This window comes from Aptenodytes patagonicus, chromosome 4 (assembly GCF_965638725.1).
Source record: "Aptenodytes patagonicus chromosome 4, bAptPat1.pri.cur, whole genome shotgun sequence".
Taxonomy (NCBI): domain Eukaryota; kingdom Metazoa; phylum Chordata; class Aves; order Sphenisciformes; family Spheniscidae; genus Aptenodytes; species Aptenodytes patagonicus.
The window spans coordinates 85,297,919-85,312,696 of NC_134952.1; the positions used below are offsets into that span (position 1 = coordinate 85,297,919).

Below are 14,778 nucleotides of genomic sequence, written 5' to 3' on the forward strand. Positions count from 1 at the left end.
GACTAACAAAGGGATCGCCTGATAAAGGGGGCAACAGTTTACCTGCTCTTTCAGTCTGTGTTTTCTCAGCACCTGACCTTTGCCAGCTTTTGACTTCTGCCCCGCACAACCGTGCGTAGCTCCAGCCAGCAATCCCAGGCCTTGCGCTGGGCTGGTAGCCTGCCTTGCTTCAGAGTGTTGTGCACATGGGAAGGCTGAATGATTAGCATGCCCCTCAGGCTCGCCAGAGCCTGTGATCAAAGGCCTCTTGCTGGCAGTCACTGATGGAGAACATCATCCATTATCATTGTGTCTGATCACTTCCTAATCTCTGCACTAGCTGTTCTCGCAGTTCTTCTTCTGGATGGCAGAGAACTGAGGTACAGGGACGACCAAGGGAGGAGCACAAGCAAAGCAGGGGCTGGTCCCTGGACCCTGAACTCCAGAGCAGCATCCTGAATGCTGACTATCCTCCTGGAAGTAACACGAGACCTATATTGCTAAGGGAAAGAAAGATCACGTTTTTCACACTACGTCATTTTTCATTTTGTTCATCTCTGTTTTGCTGTGTTTCGTTGATCTGCTCTGGCAGATACCAGGTGTCTTTTTAAAACTGTATCTTTGTATGCACAATTATGCCCACAGGTAATAGGAAACCAGGGTTTCAAAAGAAAACCTGATCCCATTGCTAGATAATAGCAGTTTCCTAAATAAATGTGTGGTTGCCCCGGGCGTTGAGGTTGTTGCCAGATGCACCTTTTTTTGATTGGTGAGAACAGCAGATGACGCTTCATGGCATATAAGTGCAAGAGAAAACACGAGAGCACAGATAAGCAGAGCAAGCGAACCACCTGGAAAGAAGAGTTGAGAAGGTGTTAAAGCAGCTGCTTGCCATGGCGTTTGGAATGCTAATCTATATTTTGCTGAAAGGTAGGTTTGGAGGAGGCTTTTCAATGTTGTAAGATACAAGGCTTTGTTGAACAATAGTTCGCTCTTTCTGAAATAAGTGGTAGGGGTGGGAAGCATGCAAAGACATTGCAAAGCAGAATTACTTTAGCAATTTTAAACCTGGATGAAGTTTTAACTGATAGGGTGTAATTTGGACTCTTTGGAAAGAAGCTACTTACACTGGTAAATAGGTGTAACATTGTAGTATGTTACAAGTATCTGTGTCGTAAATTGCTTAAGATAATAGAATGGAGAACAGAATGGATATGTATTTTGTAAATTTGCTAACAATAGTTTGTTTCCCCACAATCATAATTATGTTGTGGCAAAAGGAAGTTTGAAGCAAGAATGTTTTAAATGAATTGTTATTATATTGCTGCATCATATCAGAATTGTACTAAGTGGGTACATGTTTTCTGGATGAAATGAACTTTGAATAGATATACTGAGTTTTTCTGTTACAGTAAGCATCTATTTGCATTACACAGCAATGGGGGCACTGAGTGAAGAGTCAGCTGTTACTGTTTCATCCCTCAGCCCAGACTTATGGAATAACTGGACAAAAAACAACGCTGAAGGTATTTCTTTTTTGTTCTGTTTGTCTCTATTGATCTGCTGCTTAAAAAAAAAAAAAGAAAGAAAAACCAAAACAAAGAAACAGCAACAAAATCTATTATGATGATAGCTTCTATAATGCTCCTGTCACTTGGACACTGTTGAATTTTATGTGTGTTATTTGTGAGATGAGCTGCTTTCTTCATGGAGCCTTAAAAATCTCTCTGAAGTAATAGCTGCCACTCAGCTGGGGTAGACTCAGCGTTGACCAGCTAAAGGATTGTTTATCCACAGTCAGTTATAATTTGAAGAAGATACTTTAAGGCTAATTGGGATAGATGATCTGCATTTCTGACGGCCATTTCTGTTATTTTTAACTAGTGCTTGGTTTCTAGCTGTCTTCAGTGTGAATCTTTATGCACACAAGTCAGAATGCAGCAAGCATAACTTCAAGTGATGCCTTTCATTACTGTTACTCAGTAGTTTCTTTCTCTGTTGAAGTTACGCTTTCGGCTATCGCAGCTTCCACAGCCCTCTTCAGAGTGCTAGCTCTCTCTTTTCTTTCTTTTTTTCTTTTCTGACTGAAATGTGAACTCAAGCTATTTACCTGCCAACATTTGAGACCAGAGCGCTGTGTTTATCCTGCAAGCTGCATTCTTGATGTTACTTCAGGTGCTAGTGATGTCATTACTTTTGGAGAACTGTGCGATCTGGAACTGAGGTTTTGGCAGGTCAGTAAAGGAGGAAAGGATTTTAACTGTGATACTTATTAATGACTTTGTACTTGAAAAAGAACATAAACACGCATACAAATCATCTTCTGTAATTGTAAGTCATCACAGGATGTCTTAAAAGCTTTTCTTAGTAGATCCATATGCTTTTTATTTTTCTCATAACAAGTTAAACTGTTCTTTTTTTTGTCTCATTTGTCATAGTGGTACAGTGTTATAGATATATCTACATTCATCCATACATATACTATATATGTGGGTTTCATCTATATGCATGTAAAATATATGTATGTGAAGTCAAGATGTTGATTTTTGACTGCAGTAGTTTGATTTATCAGCGCAGCACTGTGGTCTGGTTTAGTGGATTTGTCTGTGACACGATTCTTCCAGAGCTGCATACAGCAAACAGGAGTATAATGAAGTAGAAATATGCTGTGACTCGTTGAGTACCTTGTTAGTATTATTTGTAGAAAGCAGGAGTTGTGGGTCATGTTTTAACAAATAAGAGGCTTATTTACAGGGACACAGACATGTCTGTAATTGTCCCATGTGCCTTTATGCTAGCCGTGGCTGTGCAAGTCAACTAGATACCAGTGCTTTTATTTGAGAGTGTGTTCCCTTCAAAGGTAGAAGCAAATTCACAAACGTAGTAGCACACATTTACACGGGTAGTTAAAAGTATGTTTCGGTGGACCTTTGCAAAGCCTCTGAAAAGTTAGAAAACAGCATTTCCATAAAGAAGACTGAAAAGAAATGCTTAAAGAGTCACCAAAGAAACTGGCTGTATCTCTCAAGTTTTCTCGTAGCTCCTGTTCCCGTGCAAGTCTATAGTAAGGTTTTTAATCAAGGTTCAGTAATACCGGATCCTAAGAAAATGAATTCCTCGTTAAGTATCACTGGAGGAACTGACAGTTTGTTGTGGGATTGCAAGTCCTCTGGGGACTGAGGTGCAGTCTGTGGAAAACCATTAACTTCTGCTCAATCCGTTTGCCTCCTATTATTTACAAGATAATGTCCTACTTCCTTATTTTATGTTACGTAGGCTTTACTTGTCACCAGTGCGGGGGCTAGGAAACGTTAGGCTCGGTGATCAGCCGGGGGGAAGAGGTAGTGGGCAGGATGTCTGGCTGGGAGCTGACACGGCAGGGATAAAGAACTTCTAATGCTGTTTGGGCTGAAGGGGAGCCTTTGTAGCAAAATGGGCAGCTAGGAGTAGGGAAGGGCTTGGTTTTACTGAGGGAAAAATGAGATCCCTTCATTGCCATGAGCTGCTGCTTCTGTGCAGCCTGTAAGGGAGGCCCTGAACCTGAGGCTGACCCTTTCCCTCCCTCCCCTTTCTGACTCTCCCGTTCCTCCCTGACGCACCATACCTGAAGGCTGAGCTGTCGTGGTCTTAGTGGCTGACTCTTTTTTGTTGCCAGTCTGTCAGTTTTGGCATGCCCAGGCTTCCAAGTACCTGTAGTTTTGATTTCATGTCAGATCTTGCCAAGTGTATCTGTTCGAATGACTCAGTTGCAGGCAACTGTCAAGTGCTTACACAGCATGCTTTTCTTTCCTCACGTGACATGAAAGGGCACATGGATGTGTTTATTCAACAGCTTATTTAGTATCTAGGTGGATAATATGATATGAATTAGCATGATACTCTGGGATGGGTTAGAAAATCGTTCTTTTTGTTGTCAAGACTCATTCTTTCAGAGGTAATTTGTACTTTTGCAATGTCAGAATAATTAGCACTTAGAATTTTTCTGTGTACATTTAAGATCTGATCCTGCAACCCACAATGGACAAAGCTCTTGCTTCTGACAACGAGGGAGGAATGTATTGTTTGTTTGTCGACTGCGCAGCAAGATGTTTGTCTGAAACGCTTTCTAGGCAGGCTTCTGCTCTAGGCTGACCTTTGTTTCTAATGACAGTACTGACTTTCACAGCACTCAGGGGAAGAGGTTTTGCGTACTTGCACCAAGCGAGGTTTCTTCCAGACGTTGGTAGATGGAAGGCTGCCACCTCTCGGCAGCGGTGGGGTAAACGAGGAGGGATGTTCTGGCTGCGTGAATCGGTCTGGTGGGAGTTTGAGTAGAGGTGGCTGGGGATTTCGCACCTCTGGCGTATAGATTTGTACTTTCCTCGCTCTTTTCACTTTCTTTGGTACAAGTGAAATATTAAACCTGTGCAGGAGACATCTTCTCAGGGCCCGGTAGAAGAGTAGTACTTTGGGTGGCAGGAAACGCACATTAAAGGGTCCTGTTGGGTGGTTATGTTTAGCGGTTTTGTAGTGCACTGTTCAGCCCCCCTTGTGCTGATGGTGATTCAAAAGAGTTGGTGCTTAAGTGTTTGAGGAGAGGCACGGGGGAAGCGTGAATGTGCCTTTGCCTATTTTCTGGAACTCTTCCCTGCAGAGCTTTGGTAGCTGGTCTGCAGGTACTTTAGGCCTGAGTGAAAATGGGCTTTTGCATGTCTCCTGCATCTTGAATCTCCTTGGCATGCTGAGCCCTGCAGCTGTGTTTACGATGTGCTTTGTTTTCCATTGTGCTTTCCCCAGCAGTGAGAATTGTACAGTCCTCCTGTGCAGAAAGTAGTATCATCCATCTCTTGTCATAAAATCTGTCTTTTTTTCCTGAAATCTGTCCTTTCTTAAGTTGTTCTTCTCTTCCTTAAATCTGTCCCTCCAAGGCCTGGTCCTGTGCTGACTGTGCTCTCAGCCAACAAGTCTGTCCCTGGAGCTTGTCGGCAGCGTTCCCGGAGCCAGCCAGAAAACAGCCAGAGCTAGATACTAGAGCTAGCGTGTAGCCAGCGCCAACTTCTTCCCTTGCAGAGTGTGTGGTTCAAGGCTATGGGTGTGTCTGCCCTACACAGGGCTTTCTATAGCAGAGATAGCGTTCTGGTTTCAGTATATGGGGACAACCTAGCTGTGGTAGCATAGAGCTCACTGCTACGTGATGCTGCACGCAAATCTAGTCTGTGAGCTGCTTCAGGTACTCCCTTGCTGCATCGTAGTGTGCGGTAGAGGTAGGGCCTCAGTCTTGGCATATCCTTTGGTGTGTATGTGTTGTCACTTGATTGCTAGGCCAAAACTGTGGATTTGCCTTATAGTTTCTAGCGTTGTGTTTCTAGCTTTAGGCACGAAGAGAAACTTATGTGATTTTTCCTTAAAAGAATGAAAAAGATGCCCTTTTCTCAGCCCAGAGAAGTTCATTTTAAAGCAAGACATGTTTTTTCCACCTCTGTAGCTTTTCCTGAGAAAGTGTACTAAACGAACATTTTTTTTTTTCCAAGCAGACTTGAATTGTTATTTGTTCTCTCTAAGTCTCTTGATAAGCTGGAAGTCTGATTAGTCTGTCATGTTTTAGAGGGCACTATTTTCCAAGTAGTGTTGTTTGAGCTGAGTAACAGTGATAGCATCATGCCTCTTAGGTGTCCAAACCACATGATTCACAACTGAAGTTGTGAATTGCTCTAACGTGCGGGTGTACAGTAGAGCAGCTGTTTACCATCGCTTGTCATCTCTCTGATGAAGCTGCATAAAGGAAGAAGAAAAAAAAATCGTGTAGTTGAGTGCACGGGGGGGATTCCCGCCATTAAATGACTCAAACTGGCATTTTATCGGGAATTTAGGGGGTTGGTGGTGTTATTCCTGAAAAATGTGTCGTGGGATCTCGAGTTGCCCACAGGACAACAGCTAGAAGCTGACGTCTATCACAATGGTTTCATCAGTGTAATATCGCCAGACCTTGATTCAGCACTTAGTCAGAAAGGATGGTTTCTGCTTGCTGTACCATTGTTTAGTCACTCTGAGCAGACCTTGTCACCGTCCTGCGTGATGTTATTTTTCTTGTGTTCATAACTGAAAGCTGCTGTTGACATACACTCGGTTAGGAAATCGCCTTCAGCCATCACTGAAACAGTCCCCTGAAATAGTAAGACATTGCTTGGACACCCCACCCCGCCAGCAATTCCCGTAACTGGGTACAGAGACCAGTTCAAACAGATACTTGCTTTGATGGTGAAGCTTTTGAGCTTTTTCTTCACTTGCCGCACCCCTGCTCCCATGTTTCAGATTCATGCCGGCCTCTGCACTCCTACACAGCAGGGTGCCTCGCTCCTGGGCTCAGGTGCTCTTCTATCCCGATGTAATATTGATATAAGATCCCCAAGAACAGTTTTGACTTTTCCTTTGTTCCCATTTGAGCCACCATGGTTGGGACTAAGGTAGTCATTTTCTGTGCTTTCAAAGGAGAAGCATGCTTACTGACTTGGACGCATATAATTTTGCGCAAGTTCAGAAACTTAATAGTCACAGACCATGCTTTTGCATAGGGAGACCATCCGGGCAGTCTTGGGTTCTTAAAAGCATAATTGGACACTCTGCTAACATTAGACCGTGGAGAATGGATGGAGGGAGTAATCCACCATTCATCACTCACTCGTAGCTGCAGAGCTGGCAGGCAGGAGAGTTAGAAAGAAAACAGGAACTAATTAGTAATTTGAATTGAGACTGGGAAGCATACTGCGAATAATTCAATGCTGTCATTGTGTCCTAAACCCCCGATATTCCTAGTGCTGATGTTACCCCAGGTGAATTTTCCATAATCACTTTTATACCTGCTTCTCAAGAGCAATTAATTTATTTACAGTTTGTTCTTTCCCTAAAACTATGCTGGAATGTCTTAGAAGCTTGTTCTGCTTAGCGGTGTTTGAATCTGCTCATGACACATATCACAGTAAGTCTATGTATTAAGTGTCTTCTGCAGGCAATGTGTGTTCAACTTGAGTTGTGAAAATATATTCAAATGATTTTTTTTTTTCCCTAAATATAACATGACTTTTTCCCCTTTTACAGTAGACTACACAGAGCAGCCAAAGCTCTTGAAGCTCATGCAGACCTGTCTTGAAGAACACCACAGCTATTGTATCAACGGGCTCTGTGCTTTCCACAGCGAATTGAGGAAACCCATATGCAAGTAAAGAATGCTGCTTATAAGTATCCTTCTTAGAAAATAACAACAGTAGCATTGTTTCTTTGTCTGCTACATGTTACTAATGTAATGTGACTAATATTCAGCAGAGCGCAGCTTTCAAGAGCCAGTCAAGTATTTGCAGGCTTAAAGTTTGGCACAGGCTCGAGTGCTCTGGTGGCTCAGGATTGTTAACGAGGCAGTAGTGCTGTGCTAGTGAATACTAAGGAAGGGAGAGGGAAAATCCACAGCTTTGTATGTCACTGCCATGATGGCATCTCAAAACACAACTGGTGCTAGAGTAAGTCATAGAGGAATAAGTAGATTTTCACAGTGGGCATGATGAAGTGGGGAGGATCTTCCAAGATGTCAGCTGCAACTCCCTTATTCCGCAGCTGCTTAAATATCAATCAGGACTATGGTGCCCTTAAAATTTTCTAGGATCCGTACTGGGCAGCTTTGGCCTTTGGAGACATTATAGCAGCTAAGGATGAGCAGAGCACAGTGCTCTCCATCCACACCCTCTGCGATGAGGGTATGTTTAGACTGCATTTGCTGCTGTGACTGCAGTACTTCAGCTAGCTTTAAACTAGATAGACTGGGGCAACTGGTAGTCTTGGTGGAGGGAAGAGGTTCTGACTGAGCAGCAGAGTCAGCCCATCCTCTTTTAGACTTGTTCTATGTTGTTTAAAACTGACGAAAACTAACATGTGTTTCTGAAATACAAAGCATAAGAAGTTCTGAATGATTTTTGCATGGTGTATGTTTATTTTGTAGGTGCCTTGCAGGTTATAATGGAGAGAGGTGTGAACATTTAACACTAAATTCATACGCACATAATTCTTACGAACGCTACATTGCTGTGGGAATTGGTGTAGGAATACTGACAAGTGGGATACTTGCTATCATCTACTGCTACGTAAGAAAGAGGTACGGGAGATATGTAACCTTCTCATTACAGTCTTCTGAATTACAGCGGGCCGGAGGAAACAGTGTGCAGAATTTTGAGGGCACTGGGAGTGTGTTCTTGCCTGTTACTGCTCTGCGGTGCGATCTTAAAGCAGCTGACGCTCTATACCTCTGCTTTCCAATCTGACAGTCAGGTCAAATGGTGCGATTCTCTGAAACAGGGATTTCGTTGGGGCTGCCTGAATGAGTTAGGCGATTAGATTTAGGTTCTGTTCAGACTGCTGTGATTTTAGACTTGTCTGATTAAAATCGTATCATGTTGTCCATTTTAGATGCAGGAAATTGAAATCACCCTACAAAGTCTGCATGGGCGAGACAGCGTTGTGAAGATCTGGCGTTGGGACACTTACCAATTTGCCTGTAAACGAGAGGAAGTTCTGCTGGGAAGGCCACCCAGCGCTATCTGGCAGGGCACCCCAGCCTCGCTGATGAGACAAAATAAAGGGAATGACAGAGCAAGTACATAAAAGGAACTCCTGCAGAACTGACAGGCTCCATTCACTTTTGAAGAAAGACTTCCTCTTTTTAGTAAAGGTTGCTAGATGAGCAGGTCCGAACAGCTAAGGATACTTGCAGCCCTCTTAATGCTCTCCTGTGGCTGGTATTTCCTGAGGGCAGGACTGGTTGGTTTTAGCTGCTTTCAGTCATTTCGAGCCCTGGTACAGTTTTCTGCTCTGGTCTTTTCTGTCTTTTTTTCTTTTTCTTTTTTTTTCTTCTCCTTTTTTCACTTCTGGAGGAAAAGCACAACCTGTCTCTCAACGGAGTTGTATTCTGAACATCGTGTACTGACGAGAAACAGTTGGGGTTCTGATTTCAGTGTCTGCTGCCTATGTGTGTGGATTAACAGCCCTCTTCCAACACAGCAGTTATCTGCAGTGTGCTAAGCAAAGTATAGGCTTCTGTTGCCGTCAAGGACAAAATCATAAAATGCTTTGGACTGAGGAAAATGGATGGTTCTCAAAAGCTTGCTTAAACTTAGGAATAAAGCGTAAGCAATTCCTGGAAAATTAGATCATGACACCTCTGGGCATGGCAAGTTCTTACTGTTTTCACAAGTAAAGGAATCGGACATCTTCCTCAAAATGGATTATTGAGTGTGCTCATGACAAAGAACTCTAGTCTTCCCTAACGTTGTATAGCGGCTCATCAGATTCATGGAACGTCAGGCAGAACATTACCTTGCTGCACCGTGATTTCAACACAAGACTTCAGTTGTTAGAGAAGCTGAAATTTTATTATGAAATTCCAGTATAGCTTTGCCCAGGAAACAGACTCTCGCTATTCCATTCTCCCATTATGTGCACAATGTGACCGCTCAAATAAGAAAGAAATGACCGTAGGGGTTTTGTTCCCCCCTGGACAAACAGATTACATATCAGATGCTTGTTTTTATTCATCTTGTCTGCGAAGAATCGCAAAGGTAAAAAGGTTTTGTTCAAGGAAAAGGGAAGAAAATTGGTTCTGAAGATGGTGGCACTAACTGTGACTTCTCACTGACCGTTGGAGTGTTTGCCAGTGCTGATGAGACTGGGGATGGCTCTAAGAGATTTTCATTTCAGCTGTTGCACTTTGTAGACGCATCTGCTATACTTAGTCATCTATGAGAAAAAGGCAGTTAGGTGCTTTGCGACTTTATGGGATGATATAGGCTCCTAAATTTAGGTGCCCTGCTGGAAAGCTCAATTTCTTTGTTATGCGAGTTAATTTTCACAACAGGATGCATGTCATTTGTTGAAAAAACCCTGTGTATTTGTGAGACTACAATGATAATGCTGAAATGTCTATGAAAGACTGGGTTTTGAAAGGGTAAATGTACATTTGGCACTCGAGTGGTCTGAAGTTCAGTGGGCTTCTCACACAGGGGGATCCTGGTCAGTATCTGAGTCATCTTGGCTCTCCATTTGATACCAATAAATAAAACAACACGTCACACACTGGTTGGTTGGAGTCCCCGTGCAACAGACTGGAGCAAGCAACACGTGTGTACGCAGAAAGGATTGTTGGTGAGGAGCTGGATGGAGACAGACACCAGTCCTTTCCTCTACGCATTGACATGAGCGTTTTGTAAGAGGCACTGAGCTGATTTTCCAACTTTCAGCCTTTTTGTTTTCTTCATCTCAAGTTAAATGTTCAGATCTCTGTATTGTTTGCTCCTTTCCATTCTTCTGACCTTTTCTGAGTATCCACTGAGAGACAACTTCTGCTCTTCACGATTTTCAAGTCACCTTTCAGTAGTTGCCCTAATGTTTTCTGTCACATGTATGTAGTGAGAGTGCAATTAGATGTGAATTACAATCTGCGCATCTGCACACACACGCAAAAAACACCCTTCGCCCCTCACACACACTGGACAGACTGAATGGATATACCTATTAGAAACATGCATGTCATCAGGAAAACACAGGTGAGAGATCTTTCTCATCGGTCTCGGAGAAAATTTTAGAGCTAGATAGGCCAAAGGTTGAAAAGCCTTAAAGCTTTTGTCATGTGAGTGAATCTCCTTCTCTGTAGTGAGTTGTCTCTTCCTGCACGCGCGTTGCGAGTGTTGCATTTGCTTCTAGAGGACCGATCCTTCTGCATCACAGAGGCTGTGTCTTGGAGCAGACCCGCACAGTAACACAACTTGCTCAGGGTGTACGCGAAGTTATTAAAGGAGCTCTAAGGGCAGGAGTTTGAACAACTGGACTTTCACTTGTCCAAAGAAAGCTGCCGGGGAGAGACGGATTTTGCTTGGTTTTAACCATTTGTGTGTCCTCTTACTGACTCTTTTGACACCTTTTACATACCAGTTGGCCAAGCAGGTGCCTTGCAGGATATGCAAGTGCTTCTTCAAAAGTATTTACTCATTGCAGTGAGACGCTCTGTACCTATACAAACACACGCTGACTTCCTTCTGTTAATGTTTGGTTAAACATGACTGGAAAGGAAGGTTTATTTCAAGGCCACAATTTAACAGGAGACTAAATAGTGAAATATTTTTTTTCTGATTTGCTTTCTGGTCCAAGGCAGCTTTGGAAGGGCTGCCAGTGAAAGTTTGCTGAGATTTTTCTGCTAGTGGAAGAAAAGCTCGAGAGTCTGTGCCGTGCAAAATGAGACTTTGTGTAAGGGCACAATGAGAATAAAACGGAAAGACGAAGATGGGAAGAAAAAGGCAAAGGAGGTCTTTACTTTATTTTAGTTTTCTTTTTCCAAATGGTATCGAGGCTTCCAGAAATGGGTTCCTCGCCACCTGGGTGCTGTGTGCCCTTTGGAGCAGGCTACCAGCTTCTTAGACATCCAAGGCTGGTGGCACCAACACAGATGACAGCTTTCTCCATCAGTCTGCAGTGTTTACAGGCTGTAGCCCATGTGGGAGAAGAGTGTTGTCATTGCAGTTTTAAGGGATTTCATCAGGCCCAAGCTGTGTTTGAGGCATCACTGCATGAATGAATCACTCTGCTGTTTGATGCAGTGACCTGGCTGAGGAAGTCTGCGTTGCCTCAGATTGCTTCGTGGAGTCAGCCGTGCTGAGCCCTGCCTTGATAAGTGACAGATGCTACTGGGCTAGTATGGTGCGTTGCTGCTTACGGTGCTGAATTTCCTGCAGAACTGGCCTGTCAGAGGATCAGGATCATCTTTCCTGGCTCATTTATCAGGCTCAGACTCCTTCTGTAATGGCATAATTAACAGAGTCATAAGCTTCTGCTTCCCATTAGCTGCACGTGCCAAAAACTGTCATTTCAAGAGGAGACCCTGTGTTTGTGTGCCTTTTAGGCAGTCCTGCATCAGCTTTGTTGGAGCACCAGCTCAGCAGGGCCGAGAGAGAGATGTTAAAGACTGGGACCTGCCTTTCCAAAGGACAGAGCACTCGCTCTGTGTATGATCCTGGCTGGTGGAACCACACTGGCTTTTCCTGCAGCGCATCTCTCGAGCCTACTTGCCCTTAAGCCACCCAGCCCTCTACCTGATTCACTGGCATCTGCAGTCACCATGCAGGTGTACTTTGTTGCTAACGCTTGGCTGTGACTTGAATACTTCCCCTGAATTCAACACCCATTTTCTGTTGAAGTGTGTGGGTGGCCTGCAGTTTACCTGATCCCAGCAAAGTCTATTTAAAATGGCAAGATGCAAGCCTGTGGAAAAGATGACTGTCCTTTCAAAATACTGCTTTTAATCTTGGAAGGAAGTGTATTGGTGGCTAATGTTTGGAGTCCTCAGTGTCCCTGTCCTCCCTGCCTGATAGGGTTCACTGTTGATTAACAGCGGTGTGCGTGATCGCGCACGGCTGGTTCAGCAATCTGAGCTGCAAGGGCATAGGAATAGCCAGGCCGCTGGCCTGTCTAGACCGATAGCCAGCCAGCAACTGCAGACAGTGCCAGAGGCTCCTGAAGAAGGTCTTAGAGGTCTGGTGGCAGGCAGGTACGTAGGAGACAGTTTTCCCTCAGAGAAGGTTTTTGTCTTATTCTTAGTAACCAAGCGTATGTTTTGCATAATAACACAGCAGGGTTTCTGGTCCTTCCCACTTACTATGGCAACGCAGCTTCTTCTAGTGCATATTAAAAGTAAAAAACTGATTTGTGCTCATGTGGCTAGCACGAGGCTAACTAGCATATTGTCTGAGTGTAAGTACTGGGTTGTGTCCTAAGAACTAGCTGTGAAACCGGTTACTTGTTAGTGACTCTGGACTTCATGCAAAAACACCAACAAAAAAACCCAACCAACCAACCAACCAAAACCCCTAAAAATCATACGGCTCTCAGCAAAATTTTATAGCTTCGTCATTCTTTACACCCATTATATGTTTTGATTAATTTCTGGTCCATGAAATACACTGTAGCTGGAAAAGCATCCCACAAAGAGAAGGCTAGCTTGGCAAAATAATTGATTTAATAATTAAGTTCAGAATAGCTCTCGTGACCCCTGAAGCTTGTGGTCCGTAATGGATTTGTCTTTAGAGCATCCCTATGAAGCGAGGCAGTGCTTTGGGGATGATGTTCAGTGGAGAACTAAGATGGGGAGGGATTAAAGTCACATGAAGGAGAGGCATCAAACTTTTCAAACCTCGTCATAGTGCTGTAGCCAATAGATGATTCTTCTGCTCCTTTGAGTCCTTTGAAGAAATGGTTCTCGAGTAGATCAGTAACATGCTAGCAGTATTGAGAGCGGGGAAAGAGGGGTCAGTCTTGGTAAAATGGAAGTTTGATGGCAAACAGCAAGAGTTTCTTTTTGAATATTCATTTCAACTCTGTATCTTGTATGACATGAGTGCAATTTTTTTTGTTTGTGTTTTAACTTTTGGAGCTATTCAGAAAAGTATCATGACAAAATGTAGGTGTTTGAAATAAGACAATTTGCATGATGCAGATAAATAATCTGAAGGCTCTATTCAGTCACGTCCAGCCCATCATAGGTAGGGTCTTCAATAGCCCTGCTCATTTCAGTAGCCGCTGGCACGGAACTGAATGGCAGTGGGGTAGCTGGATTCAGCTTCTAGAAAAAGAAGCATGAAAAACGAGGAGTGGGGAAAAATGCACTGGTTATTGCTTGCATTTCAAGGTGTCACTTGGGTGGCCTGAAGGTACCAGTGAGCAACTTGACCTGCCGACTGAGAGAGTCAAAGTGCTGGCTGCACAGCTCAGCGCTCTGTAGTCTCTCTGCGTTGCAGAGCTCTGATGTGATGCGTGGCTGCTCGTACATGTCATGTCATTAGCCTTGCTCTGAAGAAGGAAACGCCTGCAGAGGTCCCTATTGTACCATAAATCCAGGAAATCATTTGGGACTCCTTCTTTACGACCCAGTTAACAAACAAACAAAAAAAAGTGCAGGTACTCGTTAAAAGCTCAGTGTAAGTAGTCAGTAATTATCATGACAGCAATAAAATCTTGTACTATGACTAGACTTTGGGCTGCTCCTACTCTCGCTGAATCGAATGGGAGCAAGAGCAGGCTCTGTAAGAAGCAGCTCCTAGCAAGCTGAAGGAGGTGTCACAGCACAGCCGACACCACTGATTTGTGCAGACGAGTAAAATGTTTATTGTGCTATTGCTGGGAGCACTGTTACTCCAGGCCCCTTTTGCTACTTTGTGCGCAGATGGGAAGAGCACGCTCCCACGTGGCTGCTGGGGTTAGAAGCTGGGACACGGACTTGTTTTGGCTGAGGGCAGAGTTGGACTCCGTACATAAGCCCATTCCCTGTGTGGGCAGGCAGGCCCCTAAATGAGAGGTTAGATAACTGCAGGGAGAAGAGGTGAATGCCTCTTTCCTAGGAGGCCAGATGAAATGATAGAAGAGGAAATAGAGGCACAGAAAAGGGCAAGTTGCTTTATCTAAGTTGCAGGAAGCCAGGCATTGGCATAGACCCTGGGCCTTTAGCCTACCCATCCAGGATCTAGATGACTGCTTTTTTCCTGTTTGCGGACCAACATTTTGCCCTTATATGTAAGGGACACGGCAGAGGCCTAAGGCCTCGAAGGAGAGCCGAGTTGCCGTTTGCTGGATTTGGTGGATATCTTGTTAGTGGAAGGATAGAAATTGGTAGCACTAAAGCCTCAATCTTTTTGTCCATCTTGCTGGGGCTTTAAATTGATAAATGTTCACATAGAAAAGGAAGTAAAAACGTAAGCAGTAAGCGACACACAAAAATAAGCGTAATGCTCAGAAGAC

At 43.9% G+C, this 14,778-nt stretch overlaps 1 protein-coding gene across 1 annotated transcript; it reads left to right on the forward strand.

Moving 5' to 3' along the window:
- Positions 1–859: 859 nt before the first annotated feature.
- Positions 860–10,493, forward strand: EPGN (epithelial mitogen). The gene is made up of 5 exons (XM_076337483.1): positions 860–909; positions 1,416–1,505; positions 7,054–7,174; positions 7,946–8,098; positions 8,410–10,493. The coding sequence occupies exons 1-5, from the start codon at positions 873–875 to the stop codon at positions 8,462–8,464; spliced, it is 456 nt and encodes a 151-aa protein (XP_076193598.1). The 5' UTR covers positions 860–872; the 3' UTR covers positions 8,465–10,493.
- The last annotated feature ends 4,285 nt before the right edge of the window (positions 10,494–14,778 follow it).

What these genes read in the sequence shown, in the direction of transcription:
- EPGN (XM_076337483.1), top strand. Translation starts at nt 873, where the DNA reads ATGGCGTTTGGAATGCTAATCTATATTTTGCTGAAAG. An exon ending in TTGAGGAAACCCATATGCAA is followed by an intron (nt 7,175 to 7,945) that starts GTAAAGAATGCT and finishes TTTATTTTGTAG; the next exon opens with GTGCCTTGCAGGTTATAATG. An exon ending in TACTGCTACGTAAGAAAGAG is followed by an intron (nt 8,099 to 8,409) that starts GTACGGGAGATA and finishes TGTCCATTTTAG; the next exon opens with ATGCAGGAAATTGAAATCAC.